The sequence below is a fragment of the Salvelinus sp. IW2-2015 genome, linkage group LG26 (assembly GCF_002910315.2).
Source record: "Salvelinus sp. IW2-2015 linkage group LG26, ASM291031v2, whole genome shotgun sequence".
In the NCBI taxonomy this organism is placed as follows: Eukaryota; Metazoa; Chordata; class Actinopteri; order Salmoniformes; family Salmonidae; genus Salvelinus; species Salvelinus sp. IW2-2015.
This window is the reverse complement of record NC_036866.1, coordinates 11,458,379-11,473,752: the sequence shown is the minus strand read 5'-3', so window position 1 is coordinate 11,473,752 and position 15,374 is coordinate 11,458,379. Positions and strand designations below refer to the sequence as shown.

The window sequence follows — 15,374 nt, the reverse complement described above, 5'->3', positions numbered from 1 at the left end:
TAGTGAGCGTACCTGTGCGCTGGCAGTAATGTCTTCCCTGGCTTGTTTGGTCATGCTCCCCAGAGCATCGGTTTGGTGTTTCTCACAGGGGTCCAGCAGCCCAGGACCATCTAAGAAAGAGGAACACAAAATCAGCACACACACACAGATTTGTTTAACACTTTTTTGGTTAATACATGATTCCATATGTGTTATTTCATAGTTTTGATGTCTTCACTATTATTCTACAATGTAGAAAATAGTAAATATAAAGAAAAACTCTGGAATGAGTAGGTGTCCAAACTTTTGACTGGTACTGGTACTGGGAGTGTGAGTGTGAGTGTGAGTGAGAGTGAGAGAGATCTCTATCACACACACACACATCCTACTGCCACATTATTTAGATTGTTCCACTCACTGCTTACATACCACCTCTTTGTACAACTTACTTCATGTTCAGAGCTATGTTTACTGCTGACAAAGCACACTGTACAGTGCAAACCGCAAGTTTCCCCTTGGACCCTGAATGACCAGTGGAAAGCACTAGAGAACAAAGGTGCTCCAGGTGGGTCAAAACAGAGCTACAGTAGATGTTACATTTCTGTTACATTTCTTTTACATTTGTAATTTAGCAGACACTCTTATCCGGAGCAACTTCCAGTAGTGCATACATTTTCGTACTGGTCCCCTGGGGGTATCGAACCCACAACCCTGGCATTGCAAGCGCCATGCTCTACCAACTGAGCCACACGGGATCAATGTGATGTGGGGGTGATTCCACCCTGGCCTAACTAATAGATGTGGGTGAACCTGGCCTAACTAATAGATGTGGGGTGATCCCACCCTGCCTAACTAATACTAAAACTCCCTCACCTGGCAGTAGGATGCCAGTAGCGATACATTCCAGGACCCTACGCATGGCTTCCCCTGGGCTGAGGGGCCCTGTGGCACTGCTGATGGCCTTCTCTACCAGCAGCTCCATAGCCTGAACACAGGGAAAGGACACACACACACACACACACACACACACACACACACACACACACACACACACACACACACACACACACACACACACACACACACACACACAACGTAAGACACAATTCACACAATCGAAAACATAAATTATCATCAACTAGCTTCCTTAGAAAAGCTTAACACTGAGACAGAACATCCTCACCCAGGATGGCATCTTGCCCCAGGTTGGCACTCGCTGGCAAAGATCCCGTAACACTCGAATGATGATCACACAGGACTGAAGACCATTGGCACGAGCCTGTAGATGCCACACACACACACACCTGTTACTGTACAGTGTTACACAGAGGCTAGCCTGGAGTACTTTGGAGTTAGCCTGAGTCCCAGATCAGTTTGTGCCGTTTGGCCAACTCCATTGCTGTCATCGTCACAATCCGGGACTCCAGCTACTTTGAAGTGATCCATTGTACATATTGTCTTTACCTGGAACCACTTGGCGTGTCTCAGAGCAGCTAGGTATTCCAGGCACTTGTTCTGGTTCAGAACATCAGCAGGGTCTTTCTCAGGCACCCCTAGAGTAGGAGAGAAAGGACACACTGTCTCATCGATCACTCATATGACTGTCCAGCAGTGCCACCTACAGTACTGTTTCACATAGATTTATGGGTTATGGCCCGGTAATAACAACAGAGAGATATTTCAATATGTTTTAAGTGATTGCATTGGATGTGTTGATTAACAAAAGATGACAAACAGGATAATTCAACAAAATGATTATGTCAGACTGTCTTCCCACAAATCGTTTCCATGGTAAGACAATCTGCGTACAATGCAGTCAAGTTGGGAACTCAAGGAATTCTGATTTGGGACTTGATGTTCTTAATGCATCCATTGCCATGTCATACTATTTATCAATAGACAGACATATTAAACTGAATAGACATATGGAATGCCAAATGGTAACTTCTTAGTAATTTCACAAGATAAGCTACAGTAAGCAGTACCATGGGGCTTTCCATACTTCCATGTTCCTAGAGACTGTTGTGGCAAAAGTGGTAGACATTACCGCAGGGGTGGACAAACTACAGCCCGTGGGCAGGAACTGGCCAACGAGCCTATTCAACCCTGCCCGAGGGAGGTTTGAGTAAAAAATGTTGTGTGTGTGAGTGTGGGGGGGGGGGGGTTATTTGGGAGAAGAACCCAAAGAAAAACACTCCAGGCCACTCGTGCATCTAAAACCAGATAGAAAGTAAGTAGAAATTACAAAAGTTGTGTCACTTAGAAATGTCCTTGTTTTTGAAAGAAAAGCACATTTTTGGACCATTAAAATAACATCAAATTGATCAGAAATAACCATAAAACTTCATTAAATAGTACCCGCAAAACACCAGTCTCAACGTCAACAGTGAAGAGGCGACTCCGGGATGCTGGCCTTCTAGGCAGAGTTCCTCTGTCCAGTGTTCTTTTGCCCATCTTAATCTTTTCATTGGCCAGTCTGAGATATGGCTTTTTCTTTGCATCTCTGGCTAGAAGACCAGCATCCCGGAGTCACCTCTTCACTGTTGACRTTGAGACTGGTGTTTTGCGGGTACTATTTAATGAAGCTGCCAGTTGAGGACTTGTGAGGCGTCTGTTTCTCAACCTAGACATTCTAATGTACTTGTCCTCTTGCTCAGTTGTGCACCGGGGCCTCCTACTCTTTCTTTTCTGGTTAGAGCTAGTTTGTGCTGTTCTGTGAAGGGAGGAGTACACAGCGCTGTACCAGATCTTCAGTTTCTTGGCACTTTCTCGCATGGAATAGCCTTCATTCCTCAGAACAAGAATAGACTGACGAGTTTCAGAAGAAAGTGCTTTGTTTCTGGCCATTTTGAGCCTGTAATCGAACCCACAAATGCTGATGCTCCAGATACCCAACTAGTCTAAAGAAGGCCAGTTTTATTGCTTCTTTAAAATCAGAACATTTTCCAGCTGTGCTAACATAATTGCAAAAGGGTTTTCTAATGATCAATTAGCCTTTTAAAATGATAAACTTGGATTAGCTAACACAACGTGCCATTGGAACACAGGAGTGATGGTTGTTGATGATGGGCCTCTGTAGATATTCATATTTTTTTTTTTTATATATATATTTTTTTTAAATCAGCCATTTCCAGCTACAATTTACAACATTAACAATGTCTACACTGCATTTCTGATCAATTTGCTGTTATTTTAAATGGACAACAAAAAAAAWRWTTATTTAAAAAACAAGGACATTTCTAAGTGACCCACACTTTTGAACGGTAGTATATATTTCAAATAACTGCCATTTTTCAGGCCCGTAAATTGCTTTTGACAAACAATTCGGTCCGTAAAAGAATCTGCGTAGCCCTCCACAAAATTTGGTAATCCCAATGTGGCCCTTCAGCAAAAAACATTGCCCACCCCTGCGTTAGATCCTCTGGTACAGGGGGATATACATGTACATACTGTATGGTTGTCTAGGTCTGCTGATACAGGCAGACACACTGATCAACAAACCCAAACACAACTTAAGCAATGGGAAATATAATTTGTTTTCCAAGTAGTGTATACAGTAATAGAAAAAGGTGAAATCAGCTCAAATAGGTGAGGGAGTGTTTTACATCTCACAATGGTTCTAAGAGTGTGCTGCACTGCATTGCAGCCTAATCTATTCATAAATCTTGTACCAACTTTAATAGAGACCATTGTGTGGGGATAGAATTACACTCCAACACCATGTCAATCAATACTTTGATAATGCCGTTTCAGTTTGCAGGCATGAGAGATGGAAGTGTGGGAAGGCCATGGGACCTTGTGAAATCCCTTAGCAACTATTGACCAATTACATGACAGAAATAGACATGGCAATCAATGGTAACAAAATAATGTCATTATTTAATTTCAGAAAAGTGTTAAATGCACCCTTAACCCTGGGCATCATCTTCACATAGCTCAGTACTTCCATTGTGGCGCAGTGGTCTAGGGCACTGCATTGCAGTGCTAGCTGCTAGCTAGCTGCGCCACCAGAGTCTCTGGGTCTCTGCGCCACCAGAGTCTCTGGGTTCGCGCCCAGGCTGGGCTGGGTTCGCGCCCAGGCTCTGTCGCAGTCGGCCGCAACCGGGAGATCCGTGGGGCGACGCACAATTGGCATAGCGCCGTCCGGGTTAGGGAGGGTTTGGCCGGTAGGGAGGGTTTGGCCGGTAGGGATATCCTTGTCTCAGTATGTAATTATGTAATTTAAAAAAAAATGTATGCACTCTACCGTAAGTCGCTCTGGATAAGAGCGTCTGCTCTTGGCCGGTAGGGATATCCTTGTCTCAGTATGTAAAAAATGTAATAAAATGTATGCACTCTACTGTAAGTGGCTCTGGATAAGAGCGTCAGCTAAATGACAAAAAAAAAAAATTGTTGTCATGGTTTCATAGGGCCTATCTGGGCATGTTCAGAGAAACATACACAAAAACCCTAATGGCATAGAAAGGTCGGAGAGCCCGGCTTTAGATTTCCATATTAGACAAAGGAAAGTGAAAAACTGGACTACTGGAACTACAAATAATGGATAAATTAAAACAAGAGACAGAAACAAAATGGTGAGTCAATTCACTTCATATCATCGGTGTCCGGGATGGGAGAAACAAAAGTATTATTCTACGATATCTACCACATTTGGATGAAATAGTCATTATGTGCTTGGTTAAAAGTCCCATTTTAGTTTTTTTTGTTCAGCTTGAGGTTTGGAAGACACAGTGCATTTATTGGACTGAAAGCTTGGCTTCTCTAACCTTTCTCAGCCGCTTTGTCTCCTGCCTTTTCCTCCTTGTCAGGGGCAGGGTCCTCCCTCATCAGTGGCGAGGTTAGAGAGATGGTGACCTGCATTTTTGGCTCCTTGCTCGAAAAAATCACGATGTTGGCTTCCTCAGGGTGAGCCTTCACCTCATACTGATCTTCAGAAAATGGCTGCCGGTTAAAAGGACACTGGATTACTCACTACAGAGGAGGGGGTTATCTTTATGGACTGGGGGGCAGGGGGGATTAGTTTGATAGGGCACTGGATTAATGTGTTTGGCCCCAGATACTCAAATAATTTCTCAATAGCTGCATTTAGCTTTTAAAAAGGCCAATTTAGATAACCTTGTGCAGTTGTGGACAACTGCAGAATTACATTTTAAAAATTAGACAGTAATTGTCAATACATGGGCAGAAATGTTGTTTTTAAGCAATGGCTTTATGTAACCTTAGGGGAGTAAATTTTAACTATAGCCCCACTCTCTCTGTAGGGTTCAGGTGTCATAACCAGGCAGTGGCACTAAAGATCAGTCAAATGCACTACTAATGAAACACTTATTGTAGCAGAACTTCAGGAGGGAGGAAGGAAATGCAACACTCACACCACAAGTTTAATCTACACCTGGGCTCAACAAGTATTTGTTTTCTTTCAAATGCTTTGAACATTTAATTGAACCTGCTTGGAGTGCCAGACGTGCAGAATTTGCACTTGTATTTTTTTTTTTTTACTATTTCATTGTGCCAGACAAGCTCATAGCTCAATCAAGCGCAGCCAAAGTATTTGAATGAAAACAAGTACTTTAAGCCAAATCTGTTTGGTATAGGTCCTCTCCTTAACTGTTTCGTCTTGAATAGCCTTGATGTCCATCTGTATCCACTCTCCTTTAATAATTAATGATAGTGTCATCTTCCAATTAGTTCCTCCTCCAGTGTTGGTGCCGATTTCTTTCACTTTAGCCCTGATGACAACCTCACGACATGAAGTCAAGAGTTGTGGTTCGTATTTAAAATGATCAGATTTCCTCTGTTGTGACACTTTGCCAAACAAATATGATTGGGGGGGGGGCTGCTTATAAGGGTTGATGTGATTAATATTTCTGGTGTGAAGTCCAACTGCATGTAGAAAATCCCACCTCCATCTCATAAACAGTGGATCCCAAAAGACAGTGGTTCCACTAAAGGAAAGCTGACTGTGGTCTTACCGCCATTTCTYTGGGCAGCTGCTCAGCGATGTCCTTCAGCAGAGAGAGGGTGGGCTTCTTGGCAGCCAGCAGAATGAGCTCCACGTTCCTATCCCCATGGAGCAGCAGGCCCTTGGCCAGGATGCCCACCCTCATCACCCCCTTCAGCATACGGGCCGCCTGGTTGTCCAGTCTATACACCAGGGATCAGAGGACCAGCAAGGATGAGTAAAGAAAAAGCTACAGATCAGGCTACATGCCCATGGCCCACACCACGAGGGATCAGCGTTACAGAACATTCAAGTATAAATGTGTTGTATAGAACATTGTGTGAATGATATACTGCACAAGTACAGACCCATACAGCTCTTACCCTTTCTCTCCAGCATCAGCCTCTGGAGCAGCCTCTGGAGCAGCCTCTGGAGCAGCCTCTGGAGCAGCCTCTGGAGGCTCTTTCTCCAGCAGGGAGACAGACACCAGTTTGAGGGCTCTCTCAGTGTGGGAGACGATCCTCTGCACCGCCTGCAGCTCCTCCTCCACAGGGTAGATGGTGGAGTGTTTGGCCATGATGTGGCGGTCGTCTGGGGAGTCCGGCCGACGCATAGGTTGCTAAGGGGAAAGGAGCTCAATAAAACCAGGTGCCCTCTTAAAACTAGCCACTTCTGGAAACAAACGGAAAAGCTAAAACACCAGTTTTACTCTAGTGATCAAGTTCATGTAAATCGAGCAATGACAGATTGAATCATTGATTCTCACCAGTAGGGGGGGAACTGGCATGCCGGGCCGGCTCATGAGCGGAGGGGGGGCCATCATGTGCCTCTGCTCCCCCCAGTACAACTGCTGCTCCTCCTCCCTCCTCCTCCAGTACATGCCCTCCTCATAGCGGCTGGCAGAGCACACATACAGAACAGGATTATTAAATATTCTGACTGGGTAGATTTTTCTGCTGAGATACCCGTCTCTGTCAGGTGAAAATGCTGATCAGGAGATAAGGAAACGTCTTTGAGACAGTTGGAAAGCAGTTTGCAAGATTATGCAGGGGGAATCAAGAGAACTTCTTGATCAACAGAAAGCAAATTAAAGACTCCTTTTTCAATCTGCGTATTCCCTCAAATCTCAGTTGTCCTGAGTCTGCACAGAACTGTCAGGACCTAGAATCAATGGAGAGACTCAAGTTTTTAAATCCTTTATCTATTGGACACATTCACAAAAATAGTTATGGCCTCTAAACCCTCAAGCTGCATAGTGGACCCTATTCCAACGAAACTAATGAAAGAGCTACTTCCGGTGCTTGGCCAGCCTATGTTGAACATAATAAATGGCTCCCTATCCTCCGAATGTGTACCGAACTCAATAAAAGTGGCAGTAATAAAGCCCCTCTTGGAAAAGCCGAACCTTGACCTGTTATATATATATATATTTTAAATACTAAAATAACTATTAAAATACAAATCTGCCTATGTCAAATCTCCCATTCCTCTCAAAATGTGTAGAAAAAGCTGTAGGAAGGCAGTGAGTTGCTGCTTTCCTGAGCTTTTTCTACAAATAATGTATAGGAAAGGCTTCAGTCATGTTTCAGACCCCATCATAGTACTGAGACTACACTCGTGAAGGTGGTAAATTACCATTTAATGGTGTCAGACCAAGGCTCTGCTCGGTCCTCATGCTCCTACACTTTAGTGCTGCTTTTGACAACATCGTTCACTAAATTATTTTGGAGAGATTGGAAACCCTAATTGGTCTACAAGGACAAGTTCTTTGTGCCTGGTTAGATCTCATCTGTCGAAAAGATATCAGTTTGTCTCCATGGATGGCTTGTCTTCTGACAAATCAATTGTTAGTTTCGGTGTTCCTCAAGGTTACGTTTAGGACCACACAAATATATATATACAGTGGGAGAACAAGTATTGATACACTGCCGATTTGCAGGTTTTCCTACTTACAAAGCATGATAGAGGTCTGTAATTTTTATCATAGGTACACTTCAACTGTGAGAGACGGAATCTAAAACAAAATCCAGAAAATCCCATTGTATGATTTTAAGTAATTAATTTTGCATTTTATTGCATGACATAAGTATTTGATACATCAGAAAGCAGAACTTAATATTTGTACAGAAACCTCTGTTTGCAATACAGAGATCATACGTTTCCTGTAGTTCTTGACCAGGATTTGCCACACACTGAGCAGCAGGGATTTGGCCCACTCCTCCATACAGACCTTCTCCAGATCCTTCAGGTTTCGGGGCTGTCGCTGGCAATACGACTTTCAGCTCCCTCCAAATATTTTCTATGGGGTTCAAGTCTGGAGACTGGCTAGGCCACTCCAGGACCTTGAGATGCTTCTTATGGAGCCACTCCTTAGTTGCCCAGGCTGTGTGTTTCGGGTTGTCATGCCACGACCCATCTTCAATGCTCTTACTGAGGGAAGGAGGTAGTTGGCCAAAATCTCGCGATACATGGCCCCATCCATCCTCCCCTCAATACGGTGCAGTCGTCCTGTCCCCTTGCAGAAAAAATCCCCAAAGAATGATGTTTCCAACTCCATGCTTCACGGTTGGGATGGTGCTTGGGGTTGTACTCATCCTTCTTTCTTCCTCCAAACACAGCGAGTGGAGTTAGACCCAAAAGCTCTATTTTTGTCTCATCAGACCACATGACCTTCTCCATTCCTCCTCCTGGATCATCCAGATGGTCATTGGCAAACTTCAGACGGGCCTGGACATGCGCTGGCTTGAGCAGGGGACCTTGCGTACGCTGCAGGATTTTAATCCATGACAGTGTCGTGTGTTACTAATGGTTTTCTTTGAGACTGTGGTCCCAGCTCTCTTCAGGTCATTGACCAGGTCCTGCCGTGTAGTTCTGGGCTGATCCCTCACCTTCCTCATGATCATTGATGCCCCACGAGGTGAGATCTTGCATGGAGCCCCAGACCGAGGGTGATTGACCGTCATCTTGAACTTCTTCCATTTTCTAATAATTTGCGCCAACAGTTGTGCCTTCTCACCAAGCTGCTTGCCTATTGTCCTGTAGCCCATCCCAGCCTGTGCAGGTCTACAATTTTAGCCCTGATGTCCTTACACAGCTCTCTGGTCTTGGCCATTGTGGAGAGGTTGGAGTGTGGACTGATTGAGTGTGTGGACAGGTGTCTTTATACAGGTAATGAGTTTCAAACAGGTGCAGTTAATACAGGTATGATGGGAGAAACAAGGAGGGCTTCTTAAAGCCAAACTAACAGGTCTGTGAGAGCCGGAATTCTTACGGTTGGTAGTGATCAAATACTTATGTCATGCATAAAATGCAAATTAATTACTTAAAAATCATACAATGTGGGGCCTCCTGGGTGGCGCAGTGGTCTAGGGCACTGCATCGCAGTGCTAGCTGCGCCACCAGGTCTCTGGGTTCGCTCCCAGGCTCTGTCGCAGCCGGCCGCGACCGGGAGGTCCGTGGGCGACGCACAATTGGCATAGCGTCGTCCGGGTTAGGGAGGGTTTGGCCGGTGAGGATATCCTTGTCTCATCGCGCTCCAGGGATCCTGTGGCGGGGCGGGCGCAGTGCGCGCTAACCAAGGGGGCCAGGTACACGGTGTTTCCTCCGACACATTGGTGCGGCTGGCTTCCGGGTTGGAGGCGCGCTGTGTTAAGAAGCAGTGCGGCTTGGTTGGGTTGTGCTTCGGAGGACGCATGGCTTTCGACCTTCGTCTCTCCCGAGCCCGTACGGGAGTTGTAGCGATGAGACAAGATAGTAATTACTAGCGATTGGATACCACGAAAATTGGGGAGAAAATGGGATTAAACATTTTTTTAAATAAAAACTAAATTATTAATAATAATAATACAATGTGATTTTCGATAAAAATTACAGCCCTCTACATGCTTTGTAAGTAGGAAAACCTGCAAAATCGGCAGTGTTTCAAATACTTGTTCTCCCCACTGTATATACACACACAGCTGAAGTCGGAGTTTACATACACCTTAGCCAAATACATTTAGTTTTTCACAATTCCTGACATTTAATCCTAGTAAAAATTGCCTGTTTTAGGTCAGTTAGGATCACCACTTTATTTTAAGAATGTGAAATGTCAGAATTATTTATGTCAAGCATGTCAGGCAAAGAGGCACTGAGTTTAAAGGTAGGCCTTGAAATACATCCACAGGTACACCTCCAATTGGCTCAAATTATGTCAATTAGCCTATCATACCCTTCTAAAGCCATGACATAATTTTCTTGAATTTTCCAAGCTGTTTAAAGGCACAGTCAACCTAGTGTTTGTAAACTACTGATCCACTGGAATTGTGATACAGTGAATTATAAGTGAAATAATCTGTCTGTAAACAATTGTTGGAAAAATCACTTAGGACATCTACTTTGTGCATGTCACAAGTGATTTGCCAAAACTATAGTTTGGTAACAAGAAATTTGTGGAGTGGTTGAAAAACGAGTTTTAATGACTCCAACCTAAGTGTATGTAAACTTCCGACTTCAACTGTACACACACACTACCTCTCTTGATGATGTCATCTTTAACTGCTATGCAGATGACACACAGCTGTACATTTCAATGAAACATGGTGAAGCCCCAAAATAGCCTACCTTGAAAGCCTGCGTTTCAGACATAAGGAAGTGGATGGCGGCAAATGTTCTACTTTTAAACTCGGACAAAACAGAGATGCTAGTTCTAGGTACCAAGAAACAAAGAGATCTTCTGTTGGATCTAACAATTAATCTTGATGGTTGTACAGTCGTCTCAAGTAAAACTGAAGGACCTCGGCGTTATTCTGGACCCTGATCTCTGCTTTGAAGAACATATCAAGAATATTATCAAGAAAAGCTTTTTCTTCATAACATCGCAAAAAATCTGAAACTTTTTATCCAAAAATGCAGAAAAGCTAATCCATGCTTTTGTCACTTCTAGATTAGACTACTGCAATGCTCTAATCTCGTCTACCTGGACAACCCTAAAACCATAAACAACCTCATAGATGTCATCCTAACTAACTCGCCCTCCAAATACACCTCTGCTGTTTTCAATCAAGATCTCAGCGATCACTGCCTCATTGCCTGCGTCCGGAATGGGTCCGCGGTCAAACGACCACCCCTCATCACTGTCAAAAGCACCCTAAAACATTTCAGCAAGCAGGCCTTTCTAATCGACCTGGCCCGGGTATCCTGGAAGGATATTGACATTCTGTCAGTACAGGATGCCTAGTTATATTTTTAAAGTGCTTTCCTCACCATCTTAAATAAGCATGCCCCATTCAAAAAATGTAGAACTAAGAAAATATATAGCCCTTGGTTCACCCCAGACCTGACTGCCCTTGACCAGCACAAAAACATCCTGTGGCGTTCTGCATTAGCATCAAATAGCCCCCGAGATATGCAACTTTTCAGGGAAGTTCGGAACCAATATACACAGGCAGTTAGGAAAGCAAAGGTTACATTTTTCAAACAGAAATTTGCATCCTGTAGCACAAACTCCAAAAAGTTCTGGGACACTGTAAAGTCCATGGAGAATAAGAGCACCTCCTCCCAGCTGCCCACTGCACTGAGGCTAGGTAACACGGTCACCACCGATAAATCTACAATAGAGAATTTCAATAAGCATTTGTCTACGGCTGGCCATGCTTTCCACCTGGCTACCTCTACCCCAGTCAATAGTTCTGCACCCTCACAGCAACTTTCCCAAGCCTCCCCCATTTCTCCTTCACCCAAATCCAGATAGCTGATGTTCTGCAAAATCTGGACCCCTACAAATCAGCTGGGCTAGACAATATGGACCCTCTTAAATTATCTGCAGCAATTGTTGCAACCCCTATTACTAGCCTGTTCAACCTCTATTTTGTATCGTCAGATCCCTAAAGACTAGAAATCTGCAGCGGTCATCCCCCTCTTCAAAGGGGGAGACACACTGGACCCAAACTGTTACAGACCTATATCTATCCTACCATGCCTATCTAAAGTCTTCAAAAGCCAAGTTAACAAACAGATCACCGACCATATCGAATCCCACCGTACCTTCTCCGCTATGCAATCTGGTTTCCGAGCTGGTCATGGGTGCACCTCAGCCACGCTCAAGGTCCTAAATGATATCATAACTGCCATCGATAAAAGACAATACTGTGCAGCCGTCTTCATCGGCCTGGCCAAGGCTTTCGACTCTGTCAATCACCACATTCTTATCGGCAGACTCAACAGCCGTGGCTTATCAAATTACTGCCTCGTCTGGTTCACCAACTACTTCTCAGATAGAGTTCAGTGTGTCAAATCGGAGGGCCTGTTGTCCGGACCTCTGGCAGTCTCTATGGGGGTGCCACAGGGTTCAATTCTCGGGCCGACTCTCTTCTCGGGCCGACTCTCTTCTCTGCTGCTGGTGATTCTCTGATACACCTCKACGCAGACGACACCATTCTGTATACTTCTGGCCCTTCTTTGGATACTGTGTTAACAAACCTCCAGACGATCTTCAATGCCATACAACACTCCTTCCGTGGCCTCCAACTGCTCTTAAATGCAAGTAAAACTAAATGCATGCTCTTCAACCGATTGCTGCTCGTACCCGCCCGCCCGTCTAGCATCACTACTCTGGACGGTTCTCACTTAGAACATATGGACAACTACCTAGGTGTCTGGTTAGACTGTAAACTCTCTTTCCAGACTCACATTAAGCATCTCCAATCCAAAATTAAATCTCGAATCAGCTTCCTATTTCGAAACAAAGAATCCTTCACTCATGCTGCCAAACATACCCTCGTAAAACTGACTATCCTACCGATCCTTAACTCACAAAATAGCCTCCAACACTCTCCTCAGCAAATTGGATGTAGTCTATCACAGTGCCATCCGTTTTGTCACCAAAGCCCCATATACTACCTACCACTGCGACCTGTACGCTCTCATTGGCTGGCCCTCGCTTCATATTCGTCGCCAAACCCACTGGCTCCAGGCCATCTATAAGTCTTTGCTAGGTAAAGCCCTGCCTTATCTCAGCTCACTGGTCACCATAGCAGCACCCACCCGTAGCATGCGCTCCAGTAGGTATATTTCACTGGTCATCCCCAAAGCCAGCTCCTCCTCTGGCCGCCTTTCCTTCCAGTTCTCTGCTGCCAATGACCGAAACGATTTGCAAAAATCACTGAAGCTGGAGACTCATATCTCCCTCACTAACTTTAAGCATCAGCTGTCAGAGCAGCTTACCGATCATTGTACCTGTACACAGCCCATCTGTAAATAGCCCACCCAACTACCTCATCCCCATATTGTTATTTATTTTTTGTTCCTTTGCACCCCAGTATCTCTACTTGCACATTCATCTTCTGCACATCTATCACTCCAGTGTTTAATTGCTAAATTGTAATTATTTTGCCACTATGGCCTATTTATTGCCTTACCTCCCTAATCTTACTACATTTGCACACACTGTATATCCCATGTGTAACTCTGTGTCGCACTGATTTGCGTTTATCTTGGCCAGGTCGGTTGTAGATGAGAACAAGTTCTCAACTGGCCTACCTGGTTAATAAAGTTGGGGGAAAAAAGGAAAAAAATAAAGCACTAAATAAAGTTAAGTTAGTGTGAAAGCCTCTTACGGATCGGCCCGTGTCCCCCCCCAATTTTCGCCTAAAATGACATACCCAAATCTAAACACTGCTGCTAAAATCTTGACAAGAACCCCAAAAAATGTGATCATATTACTCCAGTGCTAGCCTCTACACAGGCTTCCTGTTAAGGCTAGGGCTGGGTTCAAGGTTTTACTGCTAACCTACAAAGCATTACATGGGCTTGCTCCTACCCATCTCTCCAATCTGGTCCTGCGTTAACACCTACACCTGCGCTACGGTCACAAGACGCAAGCCTCCTTATTGTCCCGAGATTTTCTAAGCAACAGCTGGAGGCAGGGCTTTCTCCTATAGAGCTCAATTTTTATGGAATGGTCTGCCTACCCATGTGAGAGACGCAGACGTGAAGTCTTCTCTTGAGTAGGTCCTAACCTGTACCCCAACACATTGACTCGGTACCAATAGCCCCTGTATATAGCCTAGTTATTGTTATGGAATTTTCTTGTGTTACTTTTGGATATAAAAAAAAAAAAAAGTTTATTTAGTAAATATTTTCTTAACTCTATTTATTGAACTGCATTGTTGGTTAAGGGCTCGTAAGTAAGCACTTCACGGTAAGGTGAAGTGCATACACCTGTTGTATTCGGCGCATGTGACAAATACAATTTGATGATTGAGTGTAGTCTGGCCCAGGGGTGCGAAGGTGAACGGCAAGGCACTGCCTCTAACCATATTACGGCAGCGAAGTCACTGGCATACTAGTGCTCTTCCATGCCGTCCCTAGGTGTGTCACTTGAGGGGGTTGAGTCACTGACGTAATCTTCCTTTCCGGTTTTGTGCCCCCTCAGGCTCGTGCGGTGGAGGAGATCTTCGTGGGCTATACTCAGCCTTGTCTCAGGGTAGTAAGTTCGTGGTCTGTTGATATCCCTCTAGTGGTGTGGGGGCTCTGCTTTGGCAAAGTGGGTGGGGTTATATCCTGCCTGGTTGGCCCTGTCTGGGGGTATCGTCGGACGGGGCCACAGTGTCCTTCAACCCCCCCGTCTCAGCCTCCAGTATCTCCAGCCGCAATAGTCTATGTACCGGAGGGCTAGGGTCAGTCTGGTACATCTGGTGTAATTGTCCTGTCTTATCTGGTGTCCTGTGTGAATTTAAGTATGCTCCCTCTAATTCTCTCTCTCTCCCCCCAGAGGACCGTAGCCCTAGGACCATGCCTCAGAACTACCTGCCTGATGACTCCTGGCTGTCCCCAGTCCACCTGGCCGTGCTGCTGCTCCAGTTTCAACTGTTCTGCCTGCGGCTATGGAACCCTGACCTGTTCACCGGACGTGCTACCTTGTCCCGGACCTGAGGTTTTGACTATCGCACCTGCTGTCTCGATCTCTGAATTCTCGGCTATGAAAAGCCAACTGACATTTACTCCGGAGGTACTGACCTGTTGCACTCTCTACAACCACTGATTATTATTTGACCCTGCTGGTCATCTATGAACGTTTGAACATCTTGAAGAACAATCTGGCCTTAATGACCATGTACTCTTATAATCTCCACCCGGAACAACCACCCCTCAGAGCCTGGTTCCTCTCTAGGTTCCTGCCTTTCTAAGGAGTTTTTCCTAGCCACCGTGCTTCTACATATGCATTGCTTGCTGTTTGGGGTTTTAGGCTGAGTTTCTGTATAGCACTTTGACATCTGCTGATGTAAAAAGGGCTTTATAAATACATTGAGTTCTCATCACGTTAGATGTTGCAGGCATTCTATTAATATATTAGGAGAAAAAGGTACTGAAAAGGGGAACAGGCATAATAAGATAAACATCTCTATTACTGAAGAAGGCAGGGGATTCCCCTTTTGGTTGAACCACAGTGTGACAGCGTGGGCTGCAAAACTGC

General features: G+C 44.8%; 1 protein-coding gene across 4 annotated transcripts in view; it reads right to left on the bottom strand.

Annotated features, from left to right (window-relative positions):
• Positions 1-15,374, bottom strand: part of LOC111952366 (zinc finger RNA-binding protein) — a 38,498-nt gene that overhangs the window by 4,276 nt on the left and 18,848 nt on the right. For 2 of the 4 annotated variants that reach the window (XM_023970960.2, XM_023970962.2), the window contains exons 11-18: positions 6,687-6,816; positions 6,304-6,539; positions 5,952-6,123; positions 4,746-4,920; positions 1,444-1,556; positions 1,163-1,258; positions 853-964; positions 13-110 (exon numbers count right to left, since the gene is read on the bottom strand). In XM_023970960.2, the coding sequence (XP_023826728.1) occupies positions 13-110; positions 853-964; positions 1,163-1,258; positions 1,444-1,556; positions 4,746-4,920; positions 5,952-6,123; positions 6,304-6,539; positions 6,687-6,816 (1,132 nt within the window). The remainder of the gene's footprint in view (positions 1-12; positions 111-852; positions 965-1,162; positions 1,259-1,443; positions 1,557-4,745; positions 4,921-5,951; positions 6,124-6,303; positions 6,540-6,686; positions 6,817-15,374) is intronic. The other 2 variants (XM_023970961.2, XM_070435118.1) reach the window with 1 other exon arrangement.